This window comes from Tamandua tetradactyla, chromosome 16 (assembly GCF_023851605.1).
Source record: "Tamandua tetradactyla isolate mTamTet1 chromosome 16, mTamTet1.pri, whole genome shotgun sequence".
NCBI classification, from domain to species: Eukaryota; Metazoa; Chordata; class Mammalia; order Pilosa; family Myrmecophagidae; genus Tamandua; species Tamandua tetradactyla.
In genome coordinates, this window is record NC_135342.1 from 40977586 (window position 1) to 40990567 (window position 12982).

The following is a 12982-nucleotide window of genomic DNA, read 5'->3' on the forward strand; positions in this document are numbered from 1 at the left end:
CATAACATTGAAATATTGAAGGTGAATTTAAGTGAAAGGGGATGTATAGTGCTATGTATCCCACTGATTAAATCTACCATTATAAATAAGTTCTCACATGAACTATTTCAATGGTTTGATAGTGTACAAAGAGTCAATGGTCAGGGGATCTAAGAGGAAAACTAAGAACGCATGCTAGAGCCAGCAGTTAACATGAAAACATTACGAATAGCACAGCACTACCAGGAACAACTAAATAGGCTGGAAGGACAAATAATTAAGAATAGTTTTTATTCGATAGTTGGTGACGTTATGTTTGCCAGTTCTTTGTCATTATGGAATGAAAACTGTCTAAGATTGAGAGTGCTGATGATTGTACCACCAAATGAAGATACTGTAGCAGACATGGTTTGTTTATTTTGAACATTATCCATGATGGCTAATAGATGGAGGGAGCTGAAGGATACAATGACTGAGAAGCACAATGACAACCAGTGATACATTAATATAATGTTATTTGGTGTGGCTACAAAAAGGAGGGATGTTGAGGGGCACATGACAAACTGAATACACGTTGGGACAATGGGGTGTGCAAAATAAGCCGGAAACAAAAGTACAAATATGCTAATGTTTTCTCTTAGAAAATACTCATTAAAAAACAGGAGTCTAGACTGTGGGCTTTTATAGCAGTCACACTTGGTCTGAAATTGTGGATGTGTTTCTGGATTCTGGGACACTGAGTTATATGTGTTTCAGCTGTTATTTCCTTGGAACTCTTGAGTAGCTTTGTGACATCTGGGTCTAAGAAATGGAGTGCTCCAGATGTGAAAGTTAATATCTAAAGTAACCAAAAAAGAGACTATCCCTCAATTATGGTTTAAAACAAAGCCAATCTGGCTAAGTCTAAGATAAATCAGAATGCAAGGTAAAAGATGATACTGTATGTATTCTAGACCTTCAGCTACCGTATGAGATCAAAGGCAGAAAGGTTTATTATGCTTAGAACCTAAATTTTCTGTAACACATAAGCTAAAGTAACCTCTCTGGATAGCTCATTTAAATAATCTAAATTCCTGGAGTCCAGAACAGGAACAAGGCCTCGTAATTATCTATAGCTTAATATAATACCAGGATACAACTCAGACTATGGTGGGCTGATAATTAAAAAGTATTGACAGAGTCCTTTCAGGATCTGAAAGGGAAATATATATACATATAAACATAAATATATATTTACTTATTCATGGAACTATTAAACCCTCCCTTCTGGTAAACCTCCCAACCATTGGAGTCTCCCAAGAAAACAGGCCAAGCCCTGGATTTTGAGACTTGCCCTTATGCTACTTATTTCTGTAGAGGAGAAGCTAAGACTACCCATAATGAGGACTGTGAGTTGCTTCCAAGAAGTCTCTTTGTTGCTCAGTTGTGGCCTTTCTTTCTCTCTCCCTAAGCCCAACTTTGCAAGGAAAACTGTTGCCCTCTCTACTATGTGGTACAAACCATTCAGGGGTGAAAACTTCCCTGACAATGAGCAGCATGACTCCCGAGGATGAGTCTGGCCCTTGCACCATGGGATTGACAATGTCTTCTTGACAAAAAGGTGGAAAAGAAGGGTAATAATACAAGGCATCAGTGGGCAAGAGAGATCAAATGGAATCAATAGCCACTGGAGGCTATTTTCACGCAAGTTTCAGTTAGATAGTGAAACTGCCATGGTTTGCTAAACCCCAATCAGCATCACTCCTGCTGACTCTAATAAACACCTAGGGCTCAAACTGAGACTCTGTAAAGGTTTCATGCACTAAGTTTGCAGTCCTGGAACATATAATTCCCAGAGGTTTCCTAGATCAGATAAATCCTGAAACTCAGAGTAACCAGCCTCTCCAGGGTTTATCAATTAATTACATCCCCTTATCCTTTAATGTGGACACTTCTTTTCAACATGAAAAAGTCAGAACAGATTCCTATAGATTGGGAGGAGGATTAAAGGAGGAGGAGGTATAAGAGAGAAAACAGGATTTAAGAAACGAGTATGGCTGTTGAATCAATCTATTAATATTCCTTCTATTCCAGTGTTTGGAGCAGCTAGAAGGAAAAATCAGAGATGATAGAATGGTAGCCCATGACAAACTCTGGGATCTGTTCTGTAACTACTGTTGAAGTGTGCTTTGAAAATTATTGGTTTTTCCTTTCTTTGCTTTGAATATATTTGATATTATACACTAAAAAAAATTTCTTTAGAAGAAAAAAAAGAAAAGAGACCCCTATCAGCTTTAAGGAAGAATGAATTTAGTGTCAATATTACTTAACAAAGCAGTTTTCTATGTGAAGGATTTTCTTTTATGTTTAAAAGTTTAAAGTAATTCAAAAGGAAGCAAGCAAATACTTACTCCATAATTAGTGGTTCATCATGAAAGGTCCTGTTGAGTATAGTCATATTGTTAGGATCTGTAAAGAAAGAAACTACATAAATTATACACAGCATTTTATATTATTTTTTGTATCTACACTTAAGAGAAAATATTCTTTTCATCTCTAATTTATTCCAACTATTACCACTAACATGATGCCATAAATCTAACTTTACTGGACATCACATTTGTAAAGGAAGACTGTTGGAAGAGATCATTCTGTAGTAAAGACCAGTATTAAAATAACTTCCTTTTGAGGCTTCAATATGAAAATCCCTTACATGAACCTTCGTTATACACAATTTAACACTGGAGAAATTGGCAATTACAACATGACTCTGAGTGTTCACGCTTATATATAAGCAGCACCTTACACATGGTAATCCTTATTTAAATACTTATTGACTGAATGAACTTACAGTATTGAAATTATTGCCTATATTCTCACTAAATTCTGGCTCCATGAACCAAGTTGTCTATTTAGGCATAATTATATAGACAAGTCTGTTAAGACTTGAAAGTTGTGGGTAGAAATAGCAGACTGGCTCAAACCTCTATCCCAATCTTTTCGGCGCAGATGAGAAACCAAAAATGGCATTTCCCAGATACCCTTCCTGCATCTGAAGAAATCTCAGAAACTGAGATTCTGAATATAATTTATGTTTTGCCTGTCAGCTACACTGTGAATTTTGGAAGGCAGAAGTGAGTGAAGTCTGTCAGTGTCTGATTACTAAATCTGTGAGTATCAAAAGATAGGTGAAAGGTACTCATGTAGCTGGTTAGTCATAGCAGGTACAGTGTTATTCTGGCAGTTGTTAGGCAGCTGGACACACCCTCTGATAGTAATACTAAGTGGCAGTAGCTTCCTTGATGGCTTTGAGGATAGTTTGTGAAACTTCATCCTAGAGTCTGCTCTTCAGCCATTCCAATACAGTCATTAAAATTCTATAAAATTCTCTTTCTTCCTTAAGTTAACAAGAATGCACTCTGTTCTCTGCATCTGACTACAGACTGGTTCTGAGTTGAAAAAAAAAAATCAGATAATGAATTGTTTAAAAAAAGTTTGTGTAAAAAATAAATTACTTAACTTTTTACTTGATATTTTGAGAATGCGCACAGTTTTGATAGTTAATCAAATGGTATTTAAGATGCTATTCAATATTCAGAATTCAAGTAACTCTGATATCTGTATTTATAGACTTTTTTCCTTCCTTGCATTAATTTTAAACTGGTTTATGAAACATATTGTACAAACAGGCTTAATGAGTACATAGATTTTTTTTTTAATATGCCTATGGATAAGCTAACTTAGATATCCATTTTAGCTGGGTAAAAAATATTTGTATCTTCATACTTTCCTGAAATCAGGAAAATATTTAGGAATATACGTCATTACTATAGCAATGCAGATATTTGTAAGAACTTTCTACTTGATATTTTGAGAACATTCACAGTTTTGACAGCTAATCAAATGGTAGCTAAGTTAGTATTTAACACTTAGAATTTAACAACTTTGCTATCTGAATATACAGATTTTTTTCCTTGTTGCCTCAATATTTAATTGGTTTATGAAACTTACTGAGTAAATACAGGCTTTACAATGATTTTATTTGGATACTTTATTTAAATATGCCTATGGTTAAGCTACCTAAGATATTCATTATTTGTGGTTCTAAGGGTATTGTTTGTTTTCTTAAATAAAAAAAATTTATAAAAATAAAAAATAAAAATAAATTACTGACATTCATGAACTCTATTTTTGAGCAGATTCTAGGGCAATGTTTTTTATTATATTTACCTAAAATAAACAGGCATTTCCCCCCTCAATATTCAATGATAAGTACTAAAAATTCTGCAAACTAATTCACCTAATGTTTGATTTTGTCCCCAGATGATAACAGCTCCTAATTCACCGCTGGCATGATTTTTGGGAAGATATGTCAGAAGCACATCCATTTGTGAGTCTCCATCATAATCCCCAGGGACTACACTGGTTATCAATGCACTGTGATTTCTAAAAAAAAAAAAAGCAAGCATTTGAAAATATTCACTTAAATTATAATAAAGATACCTCTATATTTCTACTGCACAAAAGGTATTTTCAACATAAAAGTTAAAGCTCATAGAAGTGATTAATTTCATTCTCTTCTTTAATATCCCATCTGTCATATATTCAGCTGTCCTTGGTAGGGAGTGGAGAGTTCAGAATAATGTATAGTAGTCTTAAAGAAACAAGATAAATCTGAATTACTATAGGAGAAAGTTTGAGTTTATTTCAACCATTGCCTAATACATCCTTTTTATTTAGTTTCTTCATCAAAGATATCAAGGCATTTGAACAGAAGCCCAATTATTCAAGTGCTGAAACAGCAAAAAATGTCACCGTGATTTTGTTAGTTGAAACATATTATTCATAAAATTTTTAATTTTAGATTTTAATTGTAGATTCTAAACTTAGAGTGAGAATTAAATAATCATATTTCTGAAAGCTACTCAGACTACTTAGAAAATAAGTTTTTTTATCCACACTGGTAATATATACTTCTAGCCATAAAATAATTCTAAAATCATTTACATTTACTTTGAAAACTTAACAAAATATCCTGGAGTCTTGTCACAATGATGTTTGAATGATTCAATCCAAAAATAGATCTTAAATTCAACTTATATTGAATTCTACTTAGAGCAAACTGCAAGTAAACACATTAGACTTGCAATTAGACAATGGATCATTATTTCCTAAATGGCATCAAGAATCTAAAAGTATATAGACATCGGTTTTATTTAAAGTGAAATGAGGAAAACACTGAAAGGGTTTAAGGTTAAAACAGTCAGAAAATATAAATATAATTATAGCTTTATTATGATGCATCTCCTTATCATGCCCTAGTAAGTAGTACATAATATCTACCATCTCATTTAATCTTCACCAGTGAAATTATTGTTATTCGTAATTAATGGACTAGATTCAGAGTAATCAAGTAGGTTCCAGAGTTAAACAGCTAGTCAGATGAAACAGCTGGACTTCAAATACAGTTGTGTTGACCTCTAAAAATTGATCATGATGCAATAAAATATCTTAGGTAATGCCTGCCAGTTTCCTCAAAGAACTCCAAAAATACTTTAACCTTAGGAAGGAAAACACCCTATCTTTAAAAATGGTGAGATAGTGCTCGTTTCGGCAGCACATATACATGCCTATGCAAGTATGGCATGCAAATTTGTGAAACGTTCCATATTTTTAAAAAGAAAAAAAATGGTGAGATAACATCCGCTAGGATGGCAATTATTAAGAAACAAACAAACAAGCAGAAAATAGCAAGCGTTTCTGAGTATATGGAGAAACTGGAATCCTCACGAATTGCTGGGGGAAGACAAAATGGTGCAGCATTATGAAAACCAGTTTGGCAATTCCTTACAATATAAAACGATCCAGTAATTTCACCTCTTCTATATCTCAAAGAATTGAAAGGAAGGACCCAAACAGATACTAGCACACCAATGTTCAGCATTACTCACTGTATAGCATTACTCAGTGTAATGTACAGCATTACTCACTGTAGCCAAAAGGTGAGAACAACCCAAGTGTCCATTAACAGATGAGTTGATAAACAAAGTGTGACATATCCATACAATGGGAACAGTATACAGCCATAAAAGGAATGAAATTCTGATGCATGCTACAACGTGGATGAACCTTGCAAAAACACTAACTGAAATAAGCCAGACACAAACTGAAAAATATTGTATGATCCTACTCATATGAAATATCTAGAATGAACACATTCGGAGAGACAGAAAGTAGATTAGTATTTACCTGGGGCTGGGTGGAGGGGGAAATGGCAGTTATTGCTTAATAGATATGGAGTTTCTATGTGGGGTCATGAAAAAGTTCTGGAAATACGGATGATGGTTACATATCGTTGTGAATGTACTTAATGTCACTGAACTGTACACTTAAAAATGGTAAATTTTCTGTTTACTTTACCACAATGAAAAAAAGATGTGATATAGCAATCCACACATGCTACTATGTAACAAACTGAAACTAGTGTGTGTGTGTGTGTGTGTGTGTGTGTGTGTGTGTGTGTGTGTGTACATGTATGTCTTCCCTACAGGCAGTGGTATCTCTCCAAATACATCTAGGATTTGGGTGCAAAAAGCTCCTTGAAATAGATGGAAGGATACTACAAAGGGTTAGATGGAGATTTAACAAAATCAGTCTTGATTTCTACAATTGCCCAGCTTCTTCATGTTGTAAAAACAGTAAGATTTTAAAGATGTCAGACTGACACATACATTTATATCTTTTTCTTTCAGAGAATCCACTAAAATGATATGAATCGATTTAAAAGAAAAGGTAAACTGTCAAGGACAAAGAAACCATGAAACAATATAGCAGATAGAAGGATGTTAATGGACTTAGCAGAGCAAGAAAACTATAAAATTAAAGTGCCCAGGAAAAAAAGGGTCAAGAAGAAATGCTTTGTCCTCTGAAGAATCCCTGAGAGGATCAGAATTTTGAGTCATCAGAAATAGTGGAAGACAAGAATGAGGCACAGAGCTGAAAGCAGGTTTAACGGAAAGTCTGTATTCTGAACAATAATCCCTTCTCCCTCTGGCTCACTATGCAAGAACCAAGATTTACTTTCTGGAAAGTCTCAGGGGATTTTAAGTAACAGCAGAGGGTAAGAGTAAGGCTTTTAACTAAAAACAAAGAGTTAATGGAAAATCTATAACCTGAACAGTTTGACCCTTGTCCCCACCCTAGTCCTAGAATGCCAGCCAGCCAGCCTATTCCTAGAATGCCAGGCCCTCTTGCTCCAGGAGGGGAGAGAAAGTAGAGAAGTCCATCCATGCAATGAGCTAGCAATAAGTTCTTTAGTGACTTACTCTTAACTATGAAAAGACACCTGCCTTTTGAAGAGAATTATTATATTAAAGAAGAGCTAAAACAAACAGCAGTAATGTACTTGATGAAATCAGAGGTAATGGAGGCAAAAAAAGCAGACTTCAAAACTATACTTGGAGAGATAAGAGAAGAAAGTACGACCATTAAAAAAAGAACACTACTAAAGGAAGTTGGTGGTGATGGTAAGACAATACCATAAAAGTAATTAAAGCCACTGAAATGGTTAAAGTGGCAAATTTTATATCTTGTTATACACACATATGCTGGTTTGAAGCTGTTATGTACCCCAGAAAAGCCATGAATTTTTTCCTGATCCTCTCTTGTGAGGGCAGCCATGTTTCTTTTAATCTTGATTCAATATCATGGGGTGGAAACTGTGGATTATTTCCATTGAGATATGACACACCCAGTTGTAGGTGGGCCCTTCTGATCAGATGATTAGGAGAAAATGAAGAAATAAGGTGGCACAGGATGCAAGAAACAGGATTGAGCAAAGATGCAAGAAACAGGGGACCAAGCAAAGTGCATGAAAGTGAAAGTCTCCAAATAGTAACTTCACAGAAGGCCTAAAGAGTGAATCCAGATAGGGTAGGAGTGCAGATGACTTATCGGGGAAAACAAAAATGCATGACAGGTATATGGCACTATGTTGAAACATTTGCAAGAAATTAAGGATATATACAAGAAAACCATGCAATTTCTTCTATAAAAAGCAATCAATTCACTCCAGGAAGGAAAAACTACATGAATTTTTACTGGACACTAATTGCATGGTTAAAATGTAAACAGTTATTATTAACTTAACTAAAAACTATGACATAACTATATTGGTATGATGGAGATGCTAAATTCTTACCTATGCTAACAAAAAATCAAGAGATAAAGATTTAAAAAATAACTCAAGAAATTAAAGAGTAAATGTTTATTTTAAAATATGGACATAAACACCAGAAGAAAGAGCTAAACATTTTTAAATAGGGTGCATATGAGAAAGAAATAAGGGAGGTTGGAAAGGGGGTCAGGGAGTCAGAAAAGGATGAAGAATAGTTATCTTTACTTGTAAAATATTTTTAGTAAAATAAAACCAAAAGTTTCTAAATTTTTAAATATGTAAAACAGTTAACATTGCATAATTGAAGATATTACTTTAAATCTTTTTAAAATCAGTATAACTCAAGCCAGTTAAATCATCTATCCTTCCTTAACTTCTTATCCCTTCCAAGAAAAACCATTTCTATGCAGTTAATTTCTTGTATATAACATTTATCAACTTCTGTTTCCTCCCCACCCCAAGCAGGCTGGCATCTACTACTCACAAACATTTCTCAAGACGAATAAGTTTCTATTTATCCATTTATAATTCTCAATGTTTGAATTCAAAGTTATTATTATTTTTTACATCTATCCAAGTTCAAATTAAGTACCGTAGAGTCCAGGCACTCATCACCTCTACAAGGACATTAATAACATAGCCTAAGTAGTCTCTCATCTTCCCCCACCGAATTCATTCTGTACAAGATTAATAAGTAAATTAATTAAAAATACCATTTTCCTTATCTCTCCTTTGCACAAGAACCTGTACTGATTCCACATGGCACATGGGATCAAGTTCAAACTCTTTCTTATATTTATGAACGTCTTTAGTCTGCCCTGATCTCATCTTCCTAGCCCATAACTCTCCAAAGAGTACCCTTACTTTTGCCAGGCAAATCTTCTGGCCTTCTCTTCATAGCTGTTTTTACAGCTATCACTTACAAATGTTGTGCCCCCAACCTTGAACTTTTCCACCTAAGTATACTCATTCTAAGGTCAAGCTCAAGACCCATGACTCCAGTGGAAGATGCCACTCACTCTAGCCTGCACTGACCCATCTCTTCCTCCTTGAGCTCTGACAGTAATAAATGGTACATTCCACTTTAAAATAGTATAGGCTCATTATTGCTGAGGGTTACTGTTTCAAGCATTGCCAGTTATAAAAAAGAAACATTTGAGCAGTATCTTAAAAAATTGAGATAATTTCAAAAGCTTGATTTGAATTCCTTCAAAATCAACCTTATGAGTCAAGAAACAAAAAAACTGTAACCAAGGTCATTGACCTTTTCTTCACTGTCTACTAATATTTTCTCTCCAATACATGCTTGACATGATGAGCTTTCCGTGAGTGATCTACTCCTACAGGCACACTCAGGGTGAAAGACAATTCCTAACAAATTCCAGAAAGCATATTAGATTACAAGGGGATAGAGGGTGTTTTTCTAAAAACAGCCCTGAATCCATTCAAATTTATTTAATTTTTAGAAGTAAATTATTTCACAACATTAGTACTTACACTATATTTCCTAACAAATTATTTACCACAACTACCTCATTATTAGTGGTTTTGTGTCATGATACCAGTTAGGTAAGACTGATTTCAAAGGCAATACAACAAGCTACTGCATAACCATTATTACACAAATGACTAATATTTTGCAGAAACAAATGCATTTGCACTTACTTCAAGGATAGTTTTACTTTGGGTTTAAAATAAGGTGCGTTCTGGTCTGCCAAAAAGACGATTAAATCGTTTCCTAAAAGAAGTGAATATATGACATTAAAAAAATGTTCCCCTGCAAGAAATTCAGTCAGTAGTTACAAGTAGCTTTTCAGGTACTGTTCTAAATAAGGAAACTTTCATTCTACTCCAGTTAATCTGCCCTCTCAAGGATAGTTCTAATAGTCCAATGGAACTGGGATTCTTAATAGAGTATCACAAGCTCAATGTTCAAAGCAGGAAAGAAATATGCAAGAAAAGCATGGAAAAACTGAAGTCAACGTCTTCCTCCAGTAGTCACACTGGTTGACTTAAAAAAAACAGTACAGCAACATGTTCTTTAACTATAAGTCAAGTCTAAAGCTAACAATACAGCCCCTTTTAAAGCTGATTAGTTCATTCATCACATCAAGGGTACAGTAATTTCCACTGCAGGTATCTGACTAGTAACAAGGATGTGATCAAGCGTTTAAGCAGACAACACTGATTCTTCCAAGAGTCCTCCTCCTGTCATGCCTAAGGAACCAACCCCAGGTTGATGCATTCTTGAAGCTCAAAGAAAGGTCATTGGGACTGACTGTCGAAATTGTTTAACCAAACACAGTTTAGGCCATCATCAAAGAGCAGAGTCTCTGTGTCCAATTTGGATGAAGTACTGACAGATTTGGCAGTATGCATACTTGAAACACGGAGTCACACAAAGATACGAAAATATATGTCGGAATCAGAGAAACCCTAAGTTCCTAGGAAGAGCTCCCAGAAGCCTGGTCCAGGATCCTGCCAGTCAGGCTGTGTCAGCTCTTTCTGCCTTCTTCCCTGGCCTTGACCTTAAGAAGCACTTGCTTTTGTGGATACTCAAGAATGCTAAGACCCCTTATCAGTCAACATTAAAAATTATAAAAATTCGCTTAGTGATCAGTTAAAGTAAAGAACTTCTAAGAACCACTATTTGCCAAAAAAAGTAGGGATATGAAAAACTAGAGGGTTGACTAAGGTGATGGAGAGTAAGATGCACACAAAAAACTAAGCAGCTCAGTAAAGTTTCTGCAGTTTGGGAATGTTTCCCCTAGGTTTTGAGGTTTATCTGTGTCCTTGCAAAATACTCGCGTGAGCTGCCAAGTATTTAGGGCCTTAGGAAGGACACAGAGGTTTCAGAGATAGTGGGGATCCTGATGAAGGGAGGAAAAGGTTTATTAGGTAAGTGAGGAGGCAGGGAGAAATCACCTATAAAAAGAAACTGTCAAGTTGCATCTTTTCCTGTTCATCAAAGAGGAAGATGGGTAGGGGGAAGCAAAGGAGTTGGGAAGGTAGGGGCCTTAGGAGTGAACATACACTATCAAGCTACAAAGACACCTGGGAATCAGAAAGGATTTTGGAAGACAGATGATTCCATGAAGAGAAGAGGGTGGGGTGAGTGGAGGCCTCGGGCTTCTCAAAAAAAATACTGTGGTGTGGCCAGAGTTTCTGGGTATAGATCAATCTGTGGGGTGGTCAGATCAAGTCCTAGGATTGAAAAGATGAAGTAAAACGGTAAGCTGTCAAGGATGCTGGAGACGAAGGAGACAGAGATGGGAGAGAAGGGGCTGAGAAATGCAGGAGGACCTATAATCGGGTCAAGGGGTGTGGGGGACACCGGGCGGGGCACAGAGACGGCAAAGAGGGAGGGCCCCGCAAGCACTGACTTTCCCGCAGCACGAAGAGATCCGTCTGCTTGTCGGAGTTGAGGTCCCCGAAGGCCGCTAGGGTGCCCCAAGCCTCGGCCCCAAAGAGCTCGGCCGTGACGTTGTGCAGCGCCCGCGCCGGGACCGGCCCGACTCCCAGTAGCACAAGCCCCAAGAGCACAGGCGCCAGCAGCACCCAGGAATTCGGCAGCCGGCCCGCCGCCGCCATGGCAGCTCTCGGCCCCCCGCCCGCCGGCCCAGCGCCGCGCTTGACGGCAGCCGTAAAGCGCCTCGCCGCCGGCCGAGAAACACAGCGCGCAGTCCCGAGGCAAGCTGAGCCCCTGCTGGCCCCCCTCTCCCTCTCGCGGTAGGCTGCTAGTCCGATGTTCGCAAGGCCGCGGAGCCAGTGGAAGAGCGCCCCTACGCTCACTTCCGGCGCCGTGCCTCCCGACAGCGTCGCGCAGGGGGCGGGGCTGACAGGCGGCCCAGCGGCGGAGGAGGCGGCCCGACGCTATGGCTGGGGCGGCGGGGCTCTTGGCCGACGTGAGCTGGAAGGTCCTGGAGCGAAGAGCCCGGACCAAGCGCTCAGGTTTGGCTGGTCGTGGGTGGTATTCCTCCTCCATCGCCTAGGGCGGGAGGCAGGTAGGGGTGCTGGAAATGAACCAGTGCCGTGTCCTTCGTGTTTTCCCACCGAAAGCTGGCGACGGTGCCGTCCTTGTTCCTAGTGTCTGCCCTTCCACCTTTAGAAAGTCCGTGGCGGCGTCATTTCTACACCGTGTTACTCCTTTCTTCATGTCGATGGTGATCCCGACTTCGCCCTGAGTTTTCCCATAGAAATTAGGCGGCTGCCACAATCCTAAAGAAGGAAATGTGACCTCTTTATTTGTGTTCCTCCGCAAAAATCGGATAGTTTAATTCTTAGGTATGGTAGCGTTCTGGCCTTAGAAAACAAGCGACTACTCATTGCCTTACTTTGTATCTCCCTTTTACATTTCGCACGAATTCTCTGTTCTGGCCACGCATCTTTGTGGCAGAAATTGAGGGGGATAGTTCCTCGGGCCACGAACTGGGACATTTAGAGCATAATTCGGTCTCGGAAGGAAGTTGACCCCTGGACGTGTAGTTCCCAATTGTGGGTCCCAAGCCCCAGCCCTTGGAGTTCAGAAGATACCGTGCAGGCAGTTATAACAGTTCATGTGTCTTGACCTGACGTGTTCAAATTGCAAAGTCACGACTTTAAAGTTAGCATTTGTGGCTGATAACTTCTCTGAGGACTGGTTTTGAAACTTTATTGCTGGCTGGAAATAAGCTAAACGCGTGCTAGTGAAAAGAAAAGGTGGTGGAATGACTAGTTTGAAACTAAGAACTTCTCCCTTTTAAGAGATTTTACTATTTATCACCATTTGTCAATATCAATGCTGATGCTAATCTAAGAAAATTAAAATGAACTCTGCATTTGCATGAATTTTAAGAGATCTGTTTTTTC

At 38.0% G+C, this 12982-nt stretch overlaps 2 protein-coding genes across 7 annotated transcripts in view; one reads left to right on the forward strand and one right to left on the reverse strand.

Moving 5' to 3' along the window:
* ITFG1 (integrin alpha FG-GAP repeat containing 1) overlaps positions 1-11953 on the reverse strand; it is a 343198-nt gene extending 331245 nt beyond the window's left edge. The window contains exons 1-4 of one of the 2 annotated variants that reach the window (XM_077132340.1): positions 11518-11953; positions 9800-9872; positions 4259-4404; positions 2370-2427 (exon numbers count right to left, since the gene is read on the reverse strand). In XM_077132340.1, coding sequence (XP_076988455.1) covers positions 2370-2427; positions 4259-4404; positions 9800-9872; positions 11518-11725 — 485 coding nt within the window. In that variant the 5' untranslated portion in view covers positions 11726-11953. The remainder of the gene's footprint in view (positions 1-2369; positions 2428-4258; positions 4405-9799; positions 9873-11517) is intronic. The other variant, XM_077132339.1, reaches the window with a different exon arrangement.
* Position 11954: 1 nt separating this feature from the next.
* The window catches only part of PHKB (phosphorylase kinase regulatory subunit beta), a 294059-nt gene continuing 293031 nt past the window's right edge, over positions 11955-12982 (forward strand). For 2 of the 5 annotated variants that reach the window (XM_077132329.1, XM_077132328.1), the window contains exon 1: positions 11958-12085. In XM_077132329.1, coding sequence (XP_076988444.1) covers positions 12010-12085 — 76 coding nt within the window. In that variant the 5' untranslated portion in view covers positions 11958-12009. Of the gene's footprint in view, positions 12086-12242; positions 12419-12982 lie in introns of all 5 variants that reach the window. The other 3 variants (XM_077132332.1, XM_077132330.1, XM_077132331.1) reach the window with 3 other exon arrangements.